Source organism: Centropristis striata, chromosome 14 (assembly GCF_030273125.1).
Source record: "Centropristis striata isolate RG_2023a ecotype Rhode Island chromosome 14, C.striata_1.0, whole genome shotgun sequence".
NCBI lineage: Eukaryota > Metazoa > Chordata > Actinopteri > Perciformes > Serranidae > Centropristis > Centropristis striata.
In genome coordinates this window covers 14,848,837-14,874,455 of record NC_081530.1, presented here as the reverse complement: position 1 = coordinate 14,874,455, position 25,619 = coordinate 14,848,837, and the positions used below count along the sequence as shown (strand labels likewise).

General features: G+C 41.8%; 1 protein-coding gene across 2 annotated transcripts; it reads left to right on the top strand.

Moving 5' to 3' along the window:
- The first annotated feature begins 119 nt into the window (after positions 1–119).
- rftn1a (raftlin, lipid raft linker 1a) lies at positions 120–25,618 on the top strand. 2 transcript variants are annotated; one of them, XM_059349699.1, is made up of 11 exons: positions 2,847–4,327; positions 7,387–7,516; positions 7,924–8,075; positions 16,332–16,515; positions 18,476–18,584; positions 20,964–21,633; positions 21,723–21,926; positions 22,751–22,860; positions 23,092–23,195; positions 23,586–23,661; positions 23,975–25,618. In XM_059349699.1, the coding sequence occupies exons 3-11, from the start codon at positions 7,928–7,930 to the stop codon at positions 24,389–24,391; spliced, it is 2,022 nt and encodes a 673-aa protein (XP_059205682.1). In that variant the 5' UTR covers positions 2,847–4,327; positions 7,387–7,516; positions 7,924–7,927; the 3' UTR covers positions 24,392–25,618. The 2 variants fall into 2 exon arrangements, with proteins under 2 accessions (XP_059205681.1, XP_059205682.1); XM_059349698.1 differs by lacking the exons at positions 2,847–4,327; positions 7,387–7,516 and adding an exon at positions 120–291.
- The last annotated feature ends 1 nt before the right edge of the window (position 25,619 follows it).

The window sequence follows — 25,619 nt, the reverse complement described above, 5'->3', positions numbered from 1 at the left end:
CCTTCCCTCTCCACACACACGCTGCTGACACAGAGGTAGGACGGAGTGTTTATCATGAACCGCCAGTGAGATTCAGCAGCAGTCAGTTGCGACTTTGTAAATGGAGGATTCATGTTTTGTTCCCATTGGATCACAGCATCTGACCTGATGTGTGTCTCATTCCAGCTGCCGTGACGGGGGACAGACAGTAAAGACATTAAAGAGAGGATAGACGCACATCGGCAGGCTCAAGTGCGTGAGGAAGCTTTCAGTCCGGCATACACCTCGCACAGACTGGGAACGACTTGATTGGTGAGTGTAACTCTTGGCTGATTACTGACTTTTTATAATTTATTTAGGAATACTGTGGACACTTGTGATGATCGGTAATATAACTGACCGGAACTAAATGTATTTATTGTATTCTTGAATAATAATTTGTCTCTCCTATTACGCCATGTGGATTTCCACATTGTGGAAAATTAGATTTCACAACTTTAAAAAAACAAAAACTTTAAAAAGAGTTAAAGACATGCACAGGCGGAAATTCCCTCCTAAATAATAAAGGTCAGGAGTCATAGAGAAGTCATTGGAAACCCTTTCACAATAAAACATTTGTGACAGAGAGAAATCTTCTCGCTCCAGCCAGTCATTTGATTTGTGTGATTTTGTGTGCCATTTGTTATCCGTGGCGGAACGAAATGAATAAGCCCTCTGCTCGCTGTCACAGGTTGAAGTGAACTCAAGATATGCGTGACGGAGTAAATGTGTCGAGCGCAGATGGAAGAGGGGGGGTGGCGCGTGTGTGTCAGAAGGTGAAAGATTTGGTGCGTAAGCGACCTGTCATGTATCATTTCCCGTTCACTAAACTACCGGCGTTAACGGGCAGCACCAGCTTAGCCACGTGTTGTGAGAGTGGGTGAGCGCGCGCGCATGTATATGTGGAGAGGTTGAGGTTGAACGCACCAAAGAGGGAAAACCAGAAACATGTAATTTCAAGCTAGGCTGCACCCACAAAATGCAAGGGGGCATCAATTAGTTACATAGTTATGTATGGGTGCTCAGCATATAGCTTGGAAATCTATTTGGTAGCACTTGAAAAAGCGCTCATTAGAGTTGAGTGACATCCAGTTATTATTCTGCAGGCCATATTCAACGAGTCCTCAGGTATTCTTTCTCCTCAGAGTAAAATGTTAAATGATTCAAGTACCTTAAAGGGACAGTTCACTCCAAGGTCAGTAATATATATTTTTCCCTACTACCTGTAATGTTTATCAGTCTATATTTTCTTTTTTATTTGTGTGAGTCGTGTGCCTTCTCTCTAATATAATGGGACTATAGAGCAGTTTCATGTAGGAACTATTTTCTTTCCAGTATACTTCCTATAAATGTGATTTTGGGGTGAGCTGTCCCTTTAACAGCCTACCCTAGGGTTTAGTAAATTAATGCCCCAGTCCAAACACTCTTCCTTTGTTAATAAACTGTTCTTTTTAGAGCAAAATAGACTTTGCAAGGAGCTGCGCGACAGACTAATAAATCAATGTCATAATTTGTTTTTATCCCTCCCATGCAGCCTCATTAAAACGCCGTTTGAGGTGACTACTTTGTTGCTTGTGGGAATCACACCTCCCTCCAGGCAACTTGACATGCTCCCAGTCTGCTCTGTCTGTCTTCCTTGCTCTTTCTGTCTGTCTCTGTTGCCTCCCCCTCCTTATCTCTTTCTCCTCCTTCTGTTCTCCCCTTTTCCCCCCATCATCAGCACACCCCATCTTTGGAGAGAAACTGTGTAGAGCTCCAACCCAGTGGGAGGGTAGCCCACTCCCCAGGACTCAGTCTGTCACCTCTAATTTTGAAATTCACTGAAACGCATCCAATATAATACAATAATGATATATTAATAATAATACAACCGTTTTTATTGACATACCTACGTGTTTCTGCTGTCAAACAATCACGACACTATAAAAAGTGACTTAATTCAGAGTCAAACTGCTTATGAATTTCCTTACTTAGACGGAGCACTCACAAACAGTAGGAATTATGGCTTCTAAGCAGGCCCATAAAGTCCCATAATAAAGGAGACTGGAAGCCAGTAATGACAGTTTTATTTGCTGATGCTCGCCATAAATCAGTTTAGTGCATGAGGGGAAAAAGAAAATGAACAACCAGCAACTACTGTTTATTATATGCAACAAAAACAAACCGACCACTCTTCCCAGGTGGCCTGCAGTAGATGTAGTCAACAATGAGGTGATGGTTTTTCATAACAGCTCCTTAAGAACATGAAATGGTAAAATATTTGGAATCCCTGGCCTCTTTAAAAAAAAAAAAAAAAGGAAAAAAAGCCATCTGCGTGTGGTAGGGTTATATGAGTTGCTTATCCATAGTAAGTGTGTTACCTACAGTTAATGGCAGTTACCATGCCTTCAGTTTGGTGAAGCAGGCAGGAGTACCAGCACAGAAGCTAAACAATGTGCTGCTGTGGACAGGGGCACATAGCCAAACATTTAAACCACCTAAAAAGCCAGAGCTAAATGAAAACTCAATATCACTTTAAGTCTATGCTATATTTAAAATAATTTCACCAGTTTTGGTGTTTTAAAGGATAATTCACCAAAGTCACACAATAACCTATCGAGGCAATAATAGACCAGCAACTCCCATGTTCTGTCAGGCAAAAATACTTTTTTTTTTTCAATGCAGACTGGTGGCTTTGATGACAGCATAGCACAACTTAAGTTCCTGTCACGTAAGTTTAAACAGGGAAGGTCTGGCAACAAGGTAAAGTTGTGAAAAGATTTTAGATATAGCATCAAGTTAAACTGATAGATTTTTTTTTAGGTGGGCCTTTATTACGTTCCTAAAATTCCTAAATTGCTTAGCTTCTGTCTTGGTACTCCTGCCTGTTTTTCCAAACTGGGGCTCTCCCGACCTCCATCTACTGTAGGTACACTATAGTGCTCCAAGATCTGGTTAAGAACCGGCTACTGCAACCATTTAAATTTTTTTCATTCGTTATAGAACATCAGACAAGCAGGTGTTTATACCCCTGACCTCCAAACACGTAAAATGTACACGTAATGTGTAATTTCCCTGAATGTCACATTGCTTCTCACATTGGCCCCTATTGTTAATGCTAATGCAGATTTATCAAGAACATAGTTCATAGGAGGCAGTGGTTTGGGGACATTATGTGGAAGAGCAGAGTGGCATTTCCCCGTAATTATTGAGATGCTTCAAAGTGCATTACCACACTTTTACCGTGACAACAGAAAAAACTGATTGGCTGCCAGGTGAAAATATTAAACTGGGGGCTAGAGCTGGTCCGTTAAATCATCCAGTATATTGGCATTTGATTGACTTATCAGTATCTGTGTAGACAGCAGCTGGTAAATAACAAGAAATTGCAGAACAGAAACATCAAAGATCTGTTTGAGGTAATTTAGCAACCGTGTCATTATTGCTCACTTTTTTCTCATCATAACAGCTGTTGCTACCTGTAGCTAAGCAGCACAGCAGGGGGTTATGATTAGTTGGTTCAAATATATATTTATTATTGATTTATAGCTGTAAAAACAACAGCGAGGAAAATATAAAGTCTTTAGAAGAAGAGAGTTAAAATGTGATCTGTTACTATTGGAGAGCCTCCCTGATGGTTCTATCTATATTTGCTGTTAATTTTCCCAAGCCTGTGCACATGTGTATCTCTCCCTCTGCAGCGGATGAATGCTGCCTCTTGGAAAGCAGACATCCCCCCTGAGTGGCACGGGAGGTAGCAGAGCAGTGGCATAGCGCAGACGGATTATGCTCTCGCGCAAATCCGCTGTCATTTCAAAACTCTCAGTTACAAGAGATTCTCTAATGAGAAGCCCTCTGCTACTCGCTGCCTATCTTCCTCTTCACTCCATTCTCTCGTTTTCACTTCTTTTATCCGTCTCTCTCTCCCGTCTCTCCCCGTTAAATGGATGTTTTTTGCTGTCAAGGCCTTTTTCTGTCTGTGTGAGAGCAAGTGAGAGATTCTGTTTGAAGTCAACATGTAGAGAAAAAGGCCTCGTATGTTGCAAAAAGGCCTCGAGTGTTGAAGGCACTGGAGTCTCTCCAGCACTACAACCACCTTGGTTTTTTATTCCACGTCGTGTCCAATTACAGAGATGTGTTTCTAAACCAGGCAGACAGAGTTCATCTGGTAAAGCGAGGCCTTTTGTTTTGAAACAGAACCGTCAGCGCACAATGAAAAGGATGATGAGATGTTGGATCAAACAGTAGAGCTGTAGGCTAGTCAAGACCAAGACAAGAACCAATCAGGTTTTATTTGAGAGCAATAAAACCAACTGCCACTAGCGAAATAGTAAGTGAGTTATTTGAAATTGTTATGATTTTTTTTAGCACTGCATAATGCATTATGCATAAAGACATTTCTGAAAATTGAGATAATTTGCATTGGGGTGTGGTAGAAACTGTATTAAAATTGCTAGAACTAAGGCAAAGGGTGAGAAAGTAGAACTGAGGAAAAAGATGCACTGATGCAAATGATTCTCCACAGAAATGTCTGTCTTCCTCTACATGCTGCTCAAAAAGCCATCATCATTATCATATTTAGACCACATTTTCCTCTTCCATCCTACGCTTCACCCTTGACCTCCTTTTTCCCTAACCAGCCAGAGATTAAGCCTGTGAAACATCATCACATTAACCTGCCCCTTGTCCCCCGTTGTAGACAGAGCATATTAAAGCACGACCCTGGAGGGAAAATGTTTGGGAGTGGATCTACATGCCCCAACTTAGTCATAACCCAGGGCCTACTTGACTGGCTGGCTGTCTGTCTGGAGACTTTGTAATAGTTTTATGGGACTTAAGAGGCTCAGCAGGGGAGCACTTGGGCTGCGAAAACCCAACGAGCCACCAGACAGACGGACTGGGCGGAGAGAGAGGGGAGGATGGAGAGAGATGGAGGGCTGGGAGGAAGGACATAATGTTACATTAAAATGTAACGACAGGAAGGATCAAGGAAAGTAGAAATGAACTAAAGGGATAGTTCAGATTTTTTTAAAGTGGGGTCACATTAGGTACTTATCCATAGTAATAGCAAAAGAAATTATGTATTTTCGTTGGCCGACCCTGAAGTTAGAATCACCATGGGGTCTATTGAGAATTCGCTTATGGGATTTTTGTATTGGATTTTAGATCATTGCAGAAAATAAGCTATGTGGCAAACACATTTTTGAAGCTGACGTGTTTTGTTCAGCAGGAAAATCTTCACAAATAAACACCACTTTTATGATGTTTGAAGCGTTAATGCAGCGGACAGAAGTAAAAAGCTAACGTAATGAACTACGCCATGGTCACATGACTCGTACGTCATAATAAATACTTTATTAACCTAATCTACGATCTACGAGAGTTTACAAGAGCACTGAAAAACACGACTAGAGGCTGTAAGGCGGACTAGTTAGAGAGTTCCTGTCCCTGTCCGGCGTGACGATGTTTAATGTCCCCGATGACCACTGTAGTATCATTTAGTGGACTTCACAAGTTGGGGAATTTACTCATTTATTTTATATCGTACATCAAAACACAAACATCTCTTAAGCTTGTGTTAACCACGGACCATATTTCAGGCATCCAACCAAAAACCCTTCAGAATCCTCATTGAGATTGAGAGGATAGACCCCAGGGTGCTGAAAGCTAACTTACTTCCATGTTTAAGAACTCGTTCCTGCGGCACTCTGTATATACAGTCATGGAAAAAATTATTAGACCACCCTTGTTTTTTTTTCAGTTTTTTGTTCATTTTAATGCCTGGTACAACTTAAGGTACATTTGTTTGGAAAATATAATGATAACAACAGAAATAGCTCATAAGAGTTTAATTTAGGAGCTGATATCTAGCCATTTTCCACGGTTTTCCTGGTAATGGTTTTGGTTATTATCAAGAAAAACATGGAAAATGTCTAGATATCAGCTCTTAAATTAAACTCTTATGAGCTATTTTTGTTGTTATCATTATATTTCCACAAATGTACCTTTAGTTGGACCAGGCATTAAAATGAACAAGAAATTGAAGATGACAATGGTCTAATAAGATTTTCCATGACTGTATAGTTATAAGTGGATAGATGGAATGAAAGTAAAAGTCAAGATTATTAACTGATAATAGAAGAGGGAATGCTGGGAATTCTTGTAATCTGATGAACGAGTAAAGAGAATGACATAAACGACTAGATTGTCAGACTAATCAAGGCCATTGTAGCAGCAGAAAGAAGGGAGTTGTCCTAATCAAGGATGGCGGACAGGCGCAGAGCAGAGGCCGAAGAGAAAGAGGTGATTAAGGCATGGGTCAGACAAGGGCAGAGAGCTGAGCGATGACACATTGAGGAGCTAATGGTGTGAGAGTTTAAGAGGGGAGCAGGCAGGTCAAGAGGAGACAGAAGGATGATGGAAGGATGAAGAGAGGGAAGAATGAGATAAGATATACTGTTGTCGCTCTCTTTCTCCTCCTCCGTCTCCTCATTTGTCCTCATTAAGAAAGAGCACGTTGCATTGAAAGAATAATGACTCTTAATTGCTTGTTCTTTGCAAAAAAATTCAAATGACAGAGTGTAGTGTCTCAAGACGGATGAGGTATGAAAATGTGTCGTAGATGCTGCCTTTTGCAACTTTGTAACCTTTTGGAAAGGCACGTGCCATGCAATCAAAGCCACCACACACACACTAGCACACACCAGACTTAATGTTGTCTGTTAGGATCGTTAGCCGAGTTAATGTCTGTGCACTTGGCCCAATGGGACTTACTGTGTCATTCGCCATGCTCCCTAAACAGATACAGAGATGCAGATATAGACCTGCCTCTGGGGAAGACATATGCACACACACTTTCTTGCAGATGCGCACCTCACCGTGTGGCTCTTACAAGCCGTGGCAGACGGGGATATTAAGCGGAACTGTGGCGATAGTTTGAGGGTACCGGCGCTGTCACATCTGATTAGTTTGACAATGTTTGACCACGCCCTTTTTTAAATCTTGTCCCCTATCTCTTGCCCTCTCTTTTCACTCCCTCCACCCATTTTATTATTGCTGCACTTCCAATTCCCAAATAATTTGTTCCAAAAGCCGCACTTCTTTCTCTCTGCTTTTTCTTTTTATGCAACTCAAATCTGGGGGCTAAATTGCCAATTGAAAATCAGGAGAGGAGGAATTTAAAAGAAAATTTCAAGCTCTCTCCAAATTGTGTTTCCAATCACCTATCCTTGAGGGTATCTATTGGTCCTTACACAATCTAAAAAACTCTTACAATAACAGATTTCTTTGTGCTTCAAGGCTAGTCTTGGATCAACATATAAATTGGTTAGCAGTAAAACATGTTTAAAACCTCTCCCCTTGTCTCTTCGCCTCTCCCCGTCTATCTAGTCTCATGTCGCTTTGCTTGACAGGGCAGGAAATCAGTCTCATTTCTGCTTTAATTCGTTCTGATCAAACATGTCGCTCCCAATCAGCCCCATTTGATTAGGAGATGCCCGTATCACAGCCCACCAAGCAGGTAATGGTTGACACTTTCATATTTCAGTTTTATTGCAGTGTGTTTGTATGTGTATGTGTGCATGTCTGTGTGTGTAAGAGAGGGAGAGAGAGTTATATACGCACATTATTTCCCAGCTTGAGCTTGCACGTGAGCAATGGCATTCAGACACGCACACACGCACACACACACACACACGCACACACACACACACACACTATTGAAAGTGCTAATGTGCTCTGTATATTTAGAAACTCTATCAATTCTATTTCTCCCACTCGAGTCTTTGTTAGCACCCTCCTCTGTTTTTCTCTTTTCATCTCATTTTTTTTAACACTGTTTAATTCCTCTCCTCTCCTCTCCTCTCCTCTCCTCTCCTCTCCTCTCCTCTCCTCTCCTCTCCTCTCCTCTCCTCTCCTCCGTCACAGAGATATGGGGTGTAGGCTTCCTAAGTTGCAGAAGGCAGAGGAAAGGCGAAGCCCAGGCAACATCTACTCCACCCTTCGAAGGCCTCAGGTGGAGACCAAAGTGGGCGTGGCGTACACCTACCACTTCCTGGATTTCCTTCTGGGGAAAGAAGGTATGGATATAATTATCAATGTAGTCAGTTATGTCTGTATGACTGTTGTTTTATGTGCAAACGTTTTCCTTTGTCCTTTTTTTGGCTGGGCTTGTGAAACCTTGTGAGACGTGTACTTCATGTGACTTCAATTGACTTCGCCCACACTTGAATACTTGACATAGTCATGTGTTGTTTGTTTCTTAATGTGGCATTTCTGTATCAAAGATAATGGACTCCAAAAATCATGATGGTGATCTCACAACAGAAGGTTTTTGGGTGTTTTTAGCTTTAAAGGTGGAATGTGTAACACCTTATCACATGCTCCAAACAGATAGGGGCAGCATTTCACCTCCTCCACTGATAAATCTTACAATGTCCTCAAAAACGTATAGGCAACTTTCCAAACTTCCAATTCTGCTTAATCTTGTAACAGAAACGCCAAATGGATACAATATGGTAAACAGATTAACATTTTTCAGTCAGCCTACTATGGATCCATGCAATGTAAATTCATTTCTAAATCAAACGATTGTTTACAGAATTAATTTCAGTGGTGGAATGTAACTAAGTACATATACTCAAATACTGTACTTAAGTACAATTGTGGAGTATGTGTATTTCCATTTTATGAAACTGTGTACTTTTTATTTTGAGGAAAATATTGTACTTTTAACTCCACTACACTTGGTTACTTTACAGGTCAAATTTAATATGAAAAATATGCTATGATTTTTTAAACTAAATTAAGACTCTGCTTACATAAACACATCAATAAAAATTAACATACCCAATATATTTGCAATATAATGGGTATGAACGGGTCAATGGTGCATAACGAGCACTTTTACTTTTGATACTTTAAGTACATTTTGATGCTGATACTTTTGTACTTTTAGTTTGAATGCAGGACTTTCACAGTGTGGTATTAGTAATTTTACCTCAGTAAGGCATCTGAATTATTTTTCTGTCCCTTTTAATCATTATAAGTTTACAGTAATTTATTTTTTAAAACGGCAAGAAGCAGGGCAAAAATATGTCAAATCCAACCAAAGTGCTGAATGTCTTTATACAGGATAGACTGGGGCTAGCTCGTTAGAATGCTCATTTTAGTAGATATGCTAAAATTCTGGCTATATATTACACATTGCACATTAAATGGGGACAGATACATATTTTATTTATGGTCATGTGCTTAAATCTTCCTTTGTTTTATTCCATTCGTCTCTGAAATAATTGATAATACAACAAATTTCAACATTGAAACAAACAGGAGCATCCATAGCATATATGCTATTTTGTGCTTAAGTTTTTTAAGACTACAAAGTGATAATGACACACAAATGTGTGAAATCACTCGCAGTAGAGTACCTTACCGAGTGTTTATTATGTACTGTGGGGAACAGTGAATGAATGTGTGATAGAGGAGGCGATTTCAGAAATTAAAAGCACAAATCTTGGCCATCACATGCAGCAGACCGTCTTCATTCAGATCTGATTCACATTTGTCCCAGTTCCACTCGAGTGAGGGGACGGGCTCCAAGGAATTTGTTTTCACATTTGGTCATAATTCAAAGGAATTCTTTTTAGGGATAACCTTGTTCTTTCTTTCTTTCTTTTTTTAAACTAGATGTCTGTTTGAGTTTTGTGTTGAACTCTGCTCTGCCTCGTCATCCTGAACTCTGCCTACAGTGTTTGTGTGTTCCACTCGTAAAATAGCCACAGTTGCTATTCCAACTTTAACCAGTTAAAATGAAATGTTTAGGTCAGCAACTCTGCGGGAACTGTGTGTGTGTTTTTTGTAAGTATCTGGAGGGTGAAAAGTGGCTTATAAGCTGAAGTTGTGTCTTTGTGCGGCTCCTGTTGCAGGGAGTTCAAAGAGTTCTCTAATTCTCACATTCAGCTTTATTGTGCAGCCTTGCCCTCCAACTTCCCCCTGCCTTTGGCTCGCACAGTGACAATATACCAAAGCTGATGTGTGTTTGAAATGCCTGTGTGTTTTTGTGTTTGTGAATTTGAAAAATTGTGATAACGTGTGGGTGTGTGTTTGTTTGTGTGTGCATGCTTGCGGCGTCTTGAGAAGGTTTGATGAGAATCCTCTAGAGGCATCTGGTTTCTAAAAATACTAATTCTGCCATTGTGTTGGTGTGGACTGAAGAGATAGAAGGGAGGGACGGAGCGAGGGAAAAGGAGGAAGCGAGGAGGAGAAACAGATAGTGTTAAAGCAGTTATAAAAAAATATATATAAAAAAAGTCACCCCTTCCTCCTTATGGCTTAATGTTTCTAAAAGCCTGCTCTGTGCACTCTGTCACCCAACGAGCTGAAGCAGGTGCAAGTAGCTCACTGAAGTCCTTTTTTCTTTTAGATGAGTTTCCAATGCAACACTGTAACAGACAGCAGGCAGGACGCCACAGCCAAGTGGCAATGGTCTGTTTGCCAGTCGGCTTCATTTTCAGCCAGCCCTATTATGTTTGGCAAATTGGTTAGGCTGGAGTGTTGGCTGAGAGAGATCTGGCAAGTCGGAATGGTGGTGGTGACCAAAACAGACAATAGACATGAGGATTGCTCGTCTTTCTCTTTGCTAAAGGCAGGAGCAGATAAATTGTCTAATCGCATGGGCAGCAGCACATAGATAAAGAAAGACCACACGCAAACACACACACACACACACACACACACACACACACACACACTGTTCATACAAGCAACGATGGCGGCTCATTCATACTCGCACAAAACACTTTTATAGCACTTCGTCAACAGAGTTAGTGTTATCTTTCAACCGACAGGCAGGTCATTTATATGGTAAACTCACTGACGCCACCTGAGCTGCTTAAGATGGGTATACTCTATTTTAGGATAAACACAGCTACTGTGAATTGATTGTGTTTATGTGTGTGGTTGTGAGTGGGTGTATGCCTGCCTCTCTCCGTCTCTCTATCTCTCTCTCTCTCTCTCTCTCTGTCTCCCTCCCTCTCTCTCTCTCTCTCTCTCTCTCTCTCTCTCTCTCTCTCTCTCTCTCTCTCTCTCTGTCTCTGTCTCTGTCTCTGTCTCTCTCTCCCTCTCCATTTGTGATAGAGAGACCAAGAGAAGTGAAGGATTCCTGAAGGATTATCTGATTGTTTGTGGAGATTGAGAGACCTCATTCCCAGCAAAGGGATTTATTTGTATTTGTGTGTTTGTCCTGCATGTGTGTGTATGTGTGTGTGTAGGAGGCAGATAGAGGAATCTGTATGTCAGTCCATGACATTGAGGAAACCCACGGTCAAAACCATGCTTTAATTCAATTTGGCTTCCATTAATGATATTATTTCCCTGCCAGCGTGACATGACAACTCCTACACAGTAATGAAAAACAAATATCTGTGCAGGTGAGATATGTGAGACTATAGGTGGATGTGTGTTAAACTAAGTTGTGTTCTCAGGAAAAGGAGATTATTGTTTAAAATAAAAAGTAGTGCAGTGTGGTTTGTAATTTAACCTTTAGCTGGTGAGTGATGAAATTCACCAGAAACTGTGTTGCTGATAATATAGCGCTAGCCTTTATTTTATGAGCTTTGCTCTAACTGCAGGAGTGCTTTGGCTGAGAAATATTTCTGTGTGACTAAGCCCAACTTGCTCCCGCTAGGTCAGAGTGACCCTGTGGTGAATACAGGGAGGATGAGGAGAAATATGTTCCATGATTCAGGCGCATGGACCATCTATTTGATTTTGCTCCAGAACTGTCTTATTACTTTCTATTCATCCAGCTGCTGTAACTTTACACCCACCTTTTACAGTAGGTGCCGTGATCTTCATTATCCCCATTTTAACATTCATTGGTTACTTTGACATGAAATATAACAGCCAGGTGTGACATTTTAACCCTGCTTTGTGTTAAAGCTGTGCTCCGATAATGAGCAAGAGAGATAGCATGAACAGAAAAATGGTAGAGTGGAGGAAAAAAGTAAAAAATAAAAAAAAGTCAAGGAGGTTTAATGGAGAACAGGGGTGAGAGAATGAAAGGTGCATGAAAAAAAGGAAAAAAAAAAAAAAAAGATACCAGCGAGCTTTAGTCGGGTCTGGAGCGAGGGAAGCGGAGTGTCTCGAGAGCGAGGAGGTGTGAGAAACGAGCGAGCAGGAGTCAGGAATCCTGAGGATGTGTGAGGAAGTAAGTTAGGTGTGATGCTGCGTGACTAACGCCGCTCTCCGGAGCAGACAGTGAGGAGCTGAACTCTGCTGATGACTTTGTGCCGCCCTGCAGAGAAGGAGACCCACTCGGCTCATTAAAACTTACAGCATGTGCCTAATGTTGAGCAGTGTGTGTGGGTATGTGTGTTTGTGTATGTGGCTTTTTGCTACTGTATACCTGTGGGCAGCTTTATTTTGGCTGCCAGTGGTTGCAATTATATGCATGTGTGTACGTGTACCTGAATGCTATGATGGATGATTCCTCTGTTGACAAAGACATATACAGTCCCTCTGCCTTATGTGGTACATCTCTACTATCAGTGATGTATGTGGCTCAGAGAGCAGGTGAAGCCCAAATCCATCAGTTTGCGAGATCTTTGCTGCCTGACACACTTTTCCAGAAACTCATTTTTTCTGGAAGATTATTCAAACTGTTGCTCTGACTTCATGCAGTTTCAGTCTTTTTGGCTTGAGAGAATACCAGCAGAGATGGCAGAGAGATTCACAGCATCACACGTACATGGTACTGTATGCGCCTTAAGTGCCACACTGTGTTCTCACCATAGCAAACCTTTTTTTTTCCTCCTGTTTGTACTGTACTTGTTAGCCATTTTTGTTGAACATTTCCTGTAAAACAGGGCCTTCTGAGGAGATCAGACCCCATTTTGACAAAGCTCAGATGCTGACCAACAACTCTCAAAGCCCACGGGCTGCATTCCCAAAAACAGTGGGGAGCTCCTGGCTCCAGGAAGCTGATTATTTTATAGTCACTGTTTTGGCACATATCCTCGCCTAAAACCTCTGCAAGTCATTAGAAGGCTATTTAAATAAACGTGAACCTCCAGCAAGCAGAAGGATAAGCCTTGAGGGTGGCTGTGAGTAGTAATCCCCATGCATCACCTAGCAGGCTTAGTGCAAACTCTTTCTTTCCCACACGCACACAGGCAAAAAAAGATGGCCTACACACACAAATTCAAAGATTTTATACAAGGAATTAATAAGTCCATTCAAGCAGCCACAGGAAAGGGATGACTCTCACACTGGGAATGCAGCTTGTGAAATCCAGGGTCAAAAAGTGAGGCATCACTCACGACACATGGCAGCTGTCATGTCAGAGCTTCAGGTGGAGATGGAAATAGCAGAGTAGGGATCAACAGTCGAACAGCCGCTCGCTGGCATCTTGTGTTAAACAATGCAGCCTTGGACGTCTGTAGTTCATTTTTATGCACACATGTATGGATGTAAATGTTCCCACTAATTTTACGATACAGCCCTATCAGATGAACTCGCATACTCCGTCATCAATTCACAATGTATGTTTCGTAATTCAACAAAACTGGCAATATTGAAGTTTATTTGGCAATTATACCACTGCTAACAGCTAGGATACTACTTGGAGTGGAGCTGAATCTTTCAACCATTTCTCAATTACTTTATGCTATTTTTTAAAAAGTTCATCCACTACTTTAAGCTTATTGTTTGAACTGTTGTAGTGTTATTGTATTACTTTTAGCTGACCATTTCAGTGGCTAATCCAGCACTTAAAGATAACTGTTTCAACCATTTATCCATTACTCTTAGCTTATTTTTGCCTCTCATTCAATACTTTCATTTCGCTAACTATTTCATCAATTTCCTCATTAGTTAAGCTATATACCTTAACGGTTTAGTTAGTATTTTAAGTTAACTATTTCAAAAGTTTCTCCATTACTCTTACTGTCTGTACATTACTTTAAGCTAACTATTTTACTGTTTAGTTAGTATGTTTTGCCAATTATATCAACCATCTCCATTATTTTAAGCTAATTATTTTTACTGTTTAGTTAGTATTTTTGGCCAACTATTTCAACTGTTTCTCCATTACTTTTAGCTAATGATTTGAACTGTTTGCTTTTAGCTAGGCTACCAGTTTAAACTTCTGTGCTTGTTTGCTTACTAGTTTCCACACACTATAGCTGCAGCATGTGCAGATGTTACAGCTGACCTGATATATTGTTTTAATAAAACCTAATTTCTATTTTGTCAATTTTACTTGTGGCAACAGCAGAAGTATCTCCTGTAGTACAAGTAGCCCAGGTTGGGAATCACTGCTGGACTGTATATCCTCACTCTCACACACACACACACACACACACACACACACACACACACACACACACACACACACACACACACACACACACACACACACACACACACACACACACACACACACACACACACACACACACACACACACACACACACACACACACACACACACACACACACACACACACACACACACACACACACACACACACTCCTTCTTCTTCTCTTCTCTGACCCTCAAACTTATAAAAACACTCCAACTCCCTTAAACATGCATGCATAATACAGTCTTTTGCACACACTACACCTCCCTGCCCTCATGAGCTGGCACTGTAAAACTCCACCCTGCTTTTCTGCCCTGAGCCGTTCCCATGTTCCCGATCTGGAGCGGAATTGCAGCCTCCCTTTAAATCCCACTGTGGCAGACAGTATAAATGAAGTCGCCTCTCAGCCTAAAGCGCTGCATAACACCCTAATAACTTCTGTATGCCTTGCCTGAATTAGCTGCAATTCCTTGCCTGCGTCTTGTCGGTGGGTGAGTGCCAGCCGTGCACAGCTAATGACGGCTAATGACTGTTTACGCTGACAGGATCGTTGTTATCCACCCCCCCATCCCACCCCAGTCTCCAGCTGTTATTATTATCATCACTGTACTGCTTTTGATAAGTCCCCACAGACACCCGTTTAAGTGTTTGCTTGATGAAAGGCTCTTGTGGTTCCAAGCAGTTATGCTAAAATGATGTGATGGTCGGATTTTCTCAGGGAGTTTTTTCTCCCATTGTTTAACTGAGATGGGAGTCAGGAGAGTGTGCGTTCATGTGCTTGTATCCTAGTGTGCTGGCCAGCCTCTCATATGTGTGTTTGTGTGTATGTGTGAACACGCCAGATGATGGAGAACAAATTGAAAATGAGATGGCTTGCACATCTTTTTTCCTCTCGCTCTCTCGCTCTCTGTGTGCGTGTGTGTGTGTGTTTTTGTGTGGGTCTAGTTAATTTATTCAGGTTATTTTCTCTTCTCCAGACCCATGCAAATGAGATTGAATGGGAAAGGATGACAAGCATTCAGGCACAAACAGACAGCCTCATCTCTCTCTCTGCTCTCCCTCTCTCTGCCTTTCTCTTTCTGTGTCTCCCTTTTCTTCACTTCTCTCATCTCTTTTTCCATGCTTCCCTCCCTCTCTCTCAAACACCTGGCTTCACTCAGTGATACAGAAACACACCGCCATACATGCACGTGTTCCCTTAAAAGCCTGTGAACAGAGAAGGAGCTTTACTACAATGCACCGACCCTGAGAGGGCGGTTCTCGCAAACACTGCGCTCTCCCTGGTGGATTTGCTGTGACAGTTTGCACCCAAACGATAAGCTTCACTAACCATTTTCCACTCAAGTAAAGGGGTTTTCTTTCCATTGTGTTTGTTAATAAGGAAAGCGGCTCTGTGTTAGCGATTGCTGCTAATACCAAACAAACAGGCAGTGTGATAGCATTGTCTTTCCAACCTTTTGATGTATGCGTCTGTGCATTTTTGAATATATTCAGCTGCCTGTTAGTGCAGGCGAAAATGCATTAGTCTGTGTCTGTGATATGGATGAGTGTGTGTTCAAATGAGCACTTTCCAGCATGCATATGTCTTTGCACACTTGTGCATGTCTGCATGTGTGTGTTTTCCAAAAGCCAGACTGCTGGTGACAGTGAGGACAGAGGCTAATAGTTCTGGTGTAATTAGTTTCAGATTTAGCGTGAAGATGCCATGTGTTGTTGTTCAGGGGGAATTATCATAATGAAACATGCTCTGTCTTTGTTTCTTCTCAACCTTTGTCCCTCTTTCTCTTTTTCCCTTTTTGTCTTCTCTCTTCCTCTTTGTCACAGCTTTTCTCCACTTCCAGATGCCTCTTTGCTATTTTTTCTTGCCTACTTTGCAACCTGCCATGTCCATATGTTGACATTTTCCCATTACCCCTTCTTGTCTAACCATGGTTTTTCTCCCTCCCCTCTCACCCGTTGTCCTCCCTCCAGAGGTGCCGGTGTCATCGGTGCTTTGTCTCTCTTCAGTCAGAGAGCTACCAGTTCAGGTCAGGGAACTCTACGCACAGGGTTTTGTCCTTGTTGCCGTCCACCCGTTTGTCCATCCCTGTGGCCCTCGTCACGCACACATCCAGCGCCAGCTGCACCGGGCCGTGCTGGTCCGAGAGACGCCAAGGTACACAAACTAAACACACCCATACCCTCAGCATTAATGCAGTTTCCACTGTAAGGATTGTAATAGAGACATTAAGATAAATGAGATGATTCATTCGCAGCCAGATTTAGAAGATCGTTAGAAAGTAACAGCTTTTGCAGCTTCATTGTTTTGACATGGAAGCCAATTGAGACCCATTACCAGAAGCAAAATTCTGCACCTCATCTCCTTCTTTTGATGTAAACTTAATTGCAGATGAGTCAGCCACAAAACATGTCTAACTTTAGCTCACTGTCCCAATTCTTTCACTTTTGACTACATGATAATATACTATACTGTGTAACGACACGTCTTACTGTGTAAGTCTTCTGTAACCCAGTTATTCTCTGGTAAAAGACTACAGTATTCATAGTCATATTTGAGCAGAGCATTATTTTCAGACCTACCTATTATCAGCTCTGAAACAGCAAGCATTCTGGGCTTTATTCTCAGCATCTCATTGTGGACTCACAGACTTGCACCAAACAGAAACCACATACATGCATGTAGAGACATCCTAGCTCCTGTTGGTGGAGTCATTTGTAGCTCTATTCCATTTGGGTCTCGGATAATGCCATTTTTCCCCCCATTTTTGCCCCAGTTATATCTTAAGATGTATATCAGTTTCTTGATAGAGAGGGTGTGCCTAAGTACAGCCTCAAAGAGTCACTAGCAGGGCTGTGGACTCTTAGTCTTGTTATTTTGCTATTAATAGTATTGAACCAAATTTTTATCACTTACTAAAGTATCATACAACACATAGAGATCTTATATTCTAGTATTTATTGTACTTTACATACCATTTGCCAGATCGTTTCTGACGTTTCCAAACTGTATGTGACTGATCTACAATTCATCAAATGATCCGCTCTCTCCAACATATGTGACATCAGTCTACTGAACTTTATGATAATTTGGATGAAGAAATGTCTCTCCTGTATAGAGACTGGGACCCCTGTGGATCAGTCTTTGTGCCACTTCACTTAGATAACCATATGTTGTCACTAACTCTTTGCAATTAAAGGAATTTCTTTGCTTAGCCTACAGTTTTGGGCCTCCTCCTGTGTCCTGTGTACTCTTTTTAATGTGAATTCAAGGAATAGCGTACTGTACACACACTCACTCACACACAAACACCGACACACACACTCTAGTGCACAGGCAGGTGCCGGGTTGCTCCTTTGATGCCCCTCCTGCCAAGTGGTCCTGCTGCTTCCTGGCACCTGTCACCGTGGAGACGGCTGATTGCATCATCAGCGCTCGCCAGAGGGGAACGATACGCTGAAAGAAAGAAACCATCTCTCCATGCTTTCATCTGCTTTCTTCAGTGATGGCCGTCCCCCCTTTTCTTTTGTCCTCCTCACCCCCCTCTGTCCCCTTTAACTCCGCCTTTTATCTCCCCATCACCGCCATCGCCTGTCATCAAAAACCCGAAAAATGAAAGAAAAAAAATCTGACAGATCTACTGTTTCAAATCTCGCTGAGAATGTCACTCACGCCTCAGAGCACAAGATATTACCACGGCCTTCCTACTGACCTCAATCCAAATCTGAAGAGGCGTATCTGAATACTCCTTTTATGATCGCGTCTTGCTGCGGGAGCAGAAGGAAATTCGGTCCCTCTTTCTGTCTAATAAGTCTATTGTGATTGTGGTGAATGTGTGCTCCCCTTAAATGGAAAATTCAGCTCGTACCAGAACTGGCATTATGTTTCTCCTGTGATCATTCTGGGTCAATGAGTACTGTCTGCCAGACTGTAATATTACTTGGTGATGGAACTGCTCTGGTGATAATGGACAGGAAACTAATCATGTAACAGTACAGTACAAGAACATTTGACATTTTCTTGTTTATAGGAGCAAAATTGAACTGAACTGAATGACATATGCTTAATGCTATATACTGAATATTTGTTTAAAATTCTTTCATTTCTCACCCCATAGTTCAGAGAAAAGCCAACTGAGATGGGCAAGACATCGTCTGGAGACAGATGTGTGCATGGCGGGTCATCAGGTTGCTGACCCAGAAGTGATCCAGAGCTATGTCAAGAGAGTGAGTTCAGGATTTTGCATTTCATTTACTACAAATTACATCTAGGGGGTAGAAATAACTTCTCCTTTTTCACTGTAATTATAGGATCTTTGTGCACTATGGCTTTAATGATGAGAGTAGAGAGCTTAACATTGCTAGACTTACTAGAAAAGCATTCTAGCGAAGACAAGTAAAGGACAGTGAATATTTAAATTTTTAAAAAAGAAATTAGAACAAAACAAAAATTTACCTCGACTTTGGTTATCAGCAGGTGCAGATCTGATACAGTGCTTTTTTTCCTCACTGCAATTGGAATGAGTTTTATAAGGTAACATGAGGCCACGGATTGTTGTGGCACTAGTCTGAGTCACAGGATGTAGACATATAGTGCAATTAGGCCTGTCCTTGGCCGAAGTCAGACTGAATTCTCCTCCACCTCCGCTCACTGCGTGTTACTATTATCAGAATCTCTGTCGCTACGTGAATCCTCTGAGCTAGCAACCTATGTCACATCACATAGTCGACATACATCTTTTAATGTTTCATGTGGGGGCTTTTCTGTTTTTGCTGGAATTTAACCAATTAATATCAGGGTTTACCTCCCCATGTGCAAATGTTCCACCACACTATGGGCTTTAATATCCTTTTTTTCTACTTTTCTAGTCTTTATTGTCATTGACAACAATGACCAGGCAATTACAATTGCAGAACAAGATCGCCTTAAGAGTGGGTTTTACCAAAACTGCAGATATAGATGAGATTTTACCACACAGCCACCCATGTATCCATACCTACCCATACATTCACATACTGTATGTATACACATTACACACACATGCATCTGCTAAAAAAACTAAATCAAAGGATTGAAAAAAAATAGGAAGAAGATAATTACTGATGCCCATCTCCTTTTAAAAATGGGGAGTTTTAGCTGTAGCCGAGCTGTCATGCACTCCGTCAATATGTTTGACTTTTTGCAACAATTGAACACTCGTGGGAGGATTAAGCTTCATCCAATTAATAGTAATTGTTTTTTTGCATTCATCAGCAAAGTATGCAATATGTGCGAATATCTGTTTTTGATTTTGGGGTGAACTGTCCCTTCAACAAAAGCAATTTATGTAGACTTGACCCCCTCCCCCCTGCTCATTCTCCGTACTTGTTTTCATGTGCCTCTCATGTTGGTGCAGCAATGTTGCTGTGACAGTGAAGAAAACATTACGGGGCTCAAAGGGCTACAGGCAACTGCCTATAATTGCTTATCTGTGCCATATGGTAACCCTCCCTAAAAATAGATGGAGGAGGAAATGAAATCAGCAAAACATACTGGATTCTAACTAGTTGCATCTCCTGTGACACTGCTCACCATCCTGTAACTAGGAAACAGAAGGAGGAGTTATATTAGGTCACAGAAGTTATGGTGAACTATAATGAGATGTAACCTTAGATACCCCGCCAACCACAGCGTCATCACTGGCATTTATCAGCTGTAAAACTCACTTTTACTCTCACTGCTCATGAATTCTCCAACAGTCCTACAATGGGAAATGAAAATGTGCTCTATTGAATAGATTTGCATCTGAACACCCATAGAGCACAAAGGGAAACCTGATTGGATGGAAATGCACATCACTGAATATAATGTGATAGGCAGAGGCAGCGTGACATGAATAACCAATCAGATCACAAGCTGCCAGAGAGAGTTCGAGATAAGAACCGAGGAGCTGTACCGGCCAGACAGAGTGACAGGCTGCTGTGTGTGTGTGTGTGTGTGTGTGTGTGTGTTGGTTCAGTTTTGAAATTCTATACTTCTATTTCTCCCGCACTATCCCACCCACTCTCAATCTGTCTCCGGACATACTCATCAGATAAAACCGTGTAATTGCGAGTGCGTCGGATGGTAATAGAGAGACTGTTAATATTTGTGATGCGTGTATGGATGAGTGAAGTGTCAAAAGTAGTGGGTAATGGGGGAAGATGTGTCTCATTATTGTTTGGTGGTAGTTTGCAATCAGATTTCTCTCCCGTTGAGCCTGTCTAAAACTGTCAGCCCAAATATCAGCTGACAATTAACCACCAGAACTCCATGGGAGGGAGCGGCACACGAACACACACATTGTCACACGCGTACACACACGGATGCGCGGAGATAATGAGGTCCTTTTGTCATTTGAATATTTGATCTTTGCAGATGATTAGGTAGGTTGTTATTTTGCAGAATATCTACTCCGCGTACGTCAGCCTTTGTTTGTGTGTAAATGAGGCTTTGTTTGTCTGACTATAGTAGAAGAGGCTGTGCAAATTTATTTGTGGAGCTGTGAATGACGTCCTTTTATATTTATGCGTCACTGTAATTTATTCTAATAGAGTTCATTCTGTGTGTGTGTGCCACACCTACAGATCCAGGATGTAGCAGAGCAAGGGGTGATGTTTGTGGGCTTTCTCCAGCAGCCTGGTGGAGGACCCTGCTACCTGGGGCACTGGGACCCTGAAGAGCTGTCGTCCTTGCATTCAAGCCCATCACCCATACATCGACACCCCTTCAGCGCCAACACCAGCCCAACAGATCCCACAGAACCACATCAAAATGACACAGAGCCGGACCATCACCACTATGAAGATTTAGAGCATGAAGAACATAACACACAGAACCACACGCCAAAAGAACCAGAGTTCATTGCTCTGAAACCCGTTCAGAGTTCAGAGCTTAACCAAGTCGAGTCTAAAGAGCAAACCCAGACCTTACAGATCAGCCTCAAAGAGTCACTAGAATGCACAAACCAACCTCAACCAAGTGTAAACACAGTTCAGTGGTGTTCAGGTGCCGCAGGGAACCAGCTGTGTCCCGGGTCTCCAGAAGATGCAGGTATAATGAGACATCAGAGAGAAAGGCAAAGTTCAAGCTCCAGCAGTTGGCCCAGCTCTCCAGAACTGGATCGAAGCCATGACAGAGAGTCCAGGTCTACCTGCACAAATGGGCAAAGCAGAATGAAGACACACAACAACAACCATATCCGGCTCAAGAGTTCTGAGAAAGATAAAGATGCAACTCCACCACCAGCGCAGGGTAGTGAGTAGCCAGTTTCCTGTACTTGAGTTACTGACATATCATCGTGATGCAAAGTTCTACAGTCTGATTGTTTTGTTTGTGTGTCGTAGGGATGCAGCTCTTTGCCTTGTACAACCACACAGAGGAGATCAACACTTCTCTGAGGTTTTACTCACTCAGGGTGCCACTGCAAGTACAAAAGGAAGCAGGGCAGATCACAGAAGTCGACACACACTGGCTCGACCACATGACTCAGCATTTCACCAGCGGCGCACACCTCATTGACGGGTTTTTCCACCTTGGAGATGATAACGGTATGTTCATGGAAATAGCAATAAATTACTGCTGAATAACTGTTGATTAAGTTATTTTGGAAGCACTGCTAACCTAGAGTAAAGTTTCCTAAACTTTTTTCTGGGGACCTACTCTTCAAGAAGTCTTCAGTGCTACAGTCATTGTTTACAGTCTGATTAGCAACTTGAGAGAATGTCGTTAGAGTTTAGCTTTGCTACTTTAGCTAAGCTAACAAAGCTACTAAAAACCTAAATCATCACATGATAACCGCTGGGTTACAAGATTGCATTTTTGGCCAATGTATTCCACCTCTACAAATAGACTGTTTACCCGCAGTCAACCAAAGCCTGCTCAAATATGATTGGTCAATACTACTTGGACTATAAACAGACTACAAATATAAACCAGAGCGAAAATATGGTCAGATTGCCTGCAGAAGAATCTGTGTATAGAGGTTATTAGACAGTAAGCAGTGGGTTCGAGGCTATGTGGTCAGTTGTTAACATGAAAATATGAATAATTGCAGCTTTAAAGTCACTGTTTCACCTTACCTTCTTACCTTTCACTGCTTCACTAGTTCCTGACAAGAGGAAAAAGCAGCTTAGTCTGTGGATCTCAGCGCCGCTGCTGGGTAATGGATGATATTCATGGAGCGATGTGCCATAAGTCCGCGGCTTATACCATAAGTCACTGTTCAGTCACCCGTGGAATAAGTAGGCTTAAGCCAAAGGGAACAGGGGGATCAATAGTGAGAGATTGGAGAGTGGAGATGAGCTTGTAACTCCTGTCTGACTCACATACATCCTCTTCTGTTTATCTCACTGTAATTTGTCCCTTTCTGCAGACAATGGGGTTTCATGTGTGGACAGCGTGTTCATCTTCCAGAGCTCTGCAGAGGAGACCACAAACACGTCCTACGATGCTATCGTGGTTGAACAGTGGACTGTTGTTGATGTGGGTCTTTTGAGTTTTTAATACTCTGTAGAAGATATGCACTTAAAAAATCCTTTGTGACTGAAGGTTTAAGCTTTTTTCTGTCAAACATTACATAAGAGCAGGGATGAAGAAAAGTGGTGTGTGTGCTTGGGGCTGAGCTTAAATTTGCCTACCTTCACGGCTACTGTAATATATATATTTATTTTCCCTTTTTGCACCTGCGCTATATATTTTTTCTCTCCGGTGCAGGGAGTTGTGGTGAAGACAGACTACATCCCCTTGCTCCAGTCTCTGGCTCCATATGGATGGAGGCTGATGTGTGTGTTACCTACACCAATTGTCAAGACCAACAGGTACTAAATTACACTCCAAGATACCACTGTTAAAGCCATGAACTCACCTGTCCTTTGCTTTGTCTTTATATTCCCTCACTTTGAGTGACTAATTGCTGCTTTGTTGATTGTTCTTTTGTCTAAATCTGCCATTCTTTTTGGGATTAGGACTGACAGTGTAGCATAGATACACAGGACAGATGGTTCGAGATCTGACAAATCACGATCATATGCTCATGAAACCGCTTTTGAAATTTCCGAGAGCTGCGAACAAAAACAGTCGCTGATGTGCTGTTGTCTTGTAACCTGTCACTGAATTTGGATTTCAAAACATGTAGCAACATGCAAGCTCTACAGATTATAACATAACAGGTAACAGGAGTAAAAGTGCTGCTCTTTTTCTTTCTGCAGTGACGGGAGTTTGTCGACCAAGCAAATCCTCTTCCTTCAGAGACCCGTTTTGCAGCGCAAGAGAAAAGACTTCAAGGTTTGTTTCCCCCTTTGTCTTCCATCTTCGCCGCATATCTGTCACTTGTGTCTGTTGTGCCTTTAGGATACATTGCTTTATGTCACAGAAGGTGCCATTAAAAAGTCATGTTACTAAATATGGGATGTACAGCAAATATGAAACCGCTCACAAAAAAGTCTAATAATAGGCGAAGAGCCGACCTCAAACTGTACAGGAAAGAGGCATCAATGAAAGATGCTTTGTTGTGGTTTGGCAGGTGTCTGGAGAGATGGAAAGAAGAAGATAAGGCACAAAGCGCAAAACTGTCTCAAACACATCTATTTACTTTCAGATGCTGAACCTCAGGGGTCGCAGCAAGGCAAAGAAAAAATCTACCGGAGAAACGGAAGAGGAGAGGGAGAACATGTCCCCTCTGATGGAGACGGAGATGGACAGGTTGAGGAGAAACACAGAAGAGGAGGATGAAGAGGCAGAGGGGAGGAAGAGCAGGGACAGCGGAAGGAGCGAGGGAGGTGGACCGGAGAGGGGAGAGGAGGCGCGGCATCAAAGGGGCTTCTCGTTCCTATCGGGGAGCAGGGCTTCTGTCGAGGAGCAGGAAGAGGAAACCGACATTGACGAGATCCCGCTGTCGGAGCAGGAGCAGTCAGTGAGATGGACAGATGTGTGTCAGAGAGATGACGGAGGGGTCAAGGAGGAGGTGAGGACGGAGGAGCGGATCAAACAGCAGCTGTTTTCCGGCGTCTGTTGACACATTGGGCACAAAGCAGGCGAGCTGAGGCCTGTTTAGTTTGTCAAAAAATGCCTTTAAAATCATGTTGATCTGGATTTTTTAGCTCCTCTGACAACCCGGATGTAGTCAGTCATACTGTTACTAGTCATCATGTACTGTTACCTTTGTTTCAGTCTGCTCTGTTTAGAGCGTTAACACTGTTGAGGTCGTAGCTCCCACATATGGGAAAGTGTTGTGCAGTTCTCTGCTGTGGGTCAGTGTTGCTATTTGATGTATCCTTATATGGGATGAAACTGTGCAAGGCCAATAGAGTACAACCTACAGCACGTCTCCAGTTCAAGCCTTAAGTGTTATTTTCTTGCCCATTGTTGTATTTTACTACTTTCTTGTAATAGGTCTATTAAAAGGGAGTACTGATTTCACTGAGCTCACTGTATTTTTATATGTAAAGTATATAATTTAAAATAGAAACATGAGGGGAAAAAGTTGTACGTAGTTGAACGCATTAGAGCCTGACCCATACATCTGCATGGGCCAATTTTTCATCAGTTTATTTTTAAATTGTAAAATATTTCACTCAATGCTGTATCTGGGTCACAACTTACATTCAGAGCAATTCATTCTGAGCCGGGATTGGCCACACGCAGCTCTCTTCAGGATGTCATCACTCCACTTTATCTTTACATAGTAAATATTTGTTTACTGCCATAAGTGTTTATATAAGGGATACTCATCAAAAATATTTGTTAGAAAAATTAATATCTGGCTGATTTTTTAAAATTCTGTTAGTATCGGCCAGGCTCTACACGACACTGAGATATTAGATGGCCTTAACTTTAAAGGGTCAGTTCATGTAAATTACAAAAAAGAATTATGTCACTTAGCTCTAGTTGACTCTAGATAGTTTTGTTTCTGTTTGGCCAGGCTTTGAGATATCCATCTTTTTTCATTTCAGTACTATGGAGTTGAAAGGAATTTTGTCTATGGCGCTCATTGCATACATAAAATTAAATTTAGGAGACGGATATCTCAATTCAAAAAAGGTCTACTTGGTTAGATAATAGGTGAGGAAAATAGCCTTTTGTAATTTGGGAGAAAAGACCGTTAAAAGGGTTCTTCTTTGAAAAATGTTTGAATTAGAAATCAACTATTTGACTTATTTCCTGGACCAACTGTGTCGTGTCTAAGTAGTGTGAGATGTGAGTCTTCATATAAAAGCAGAGGTCAATAAAGTGTTAAAAAACAG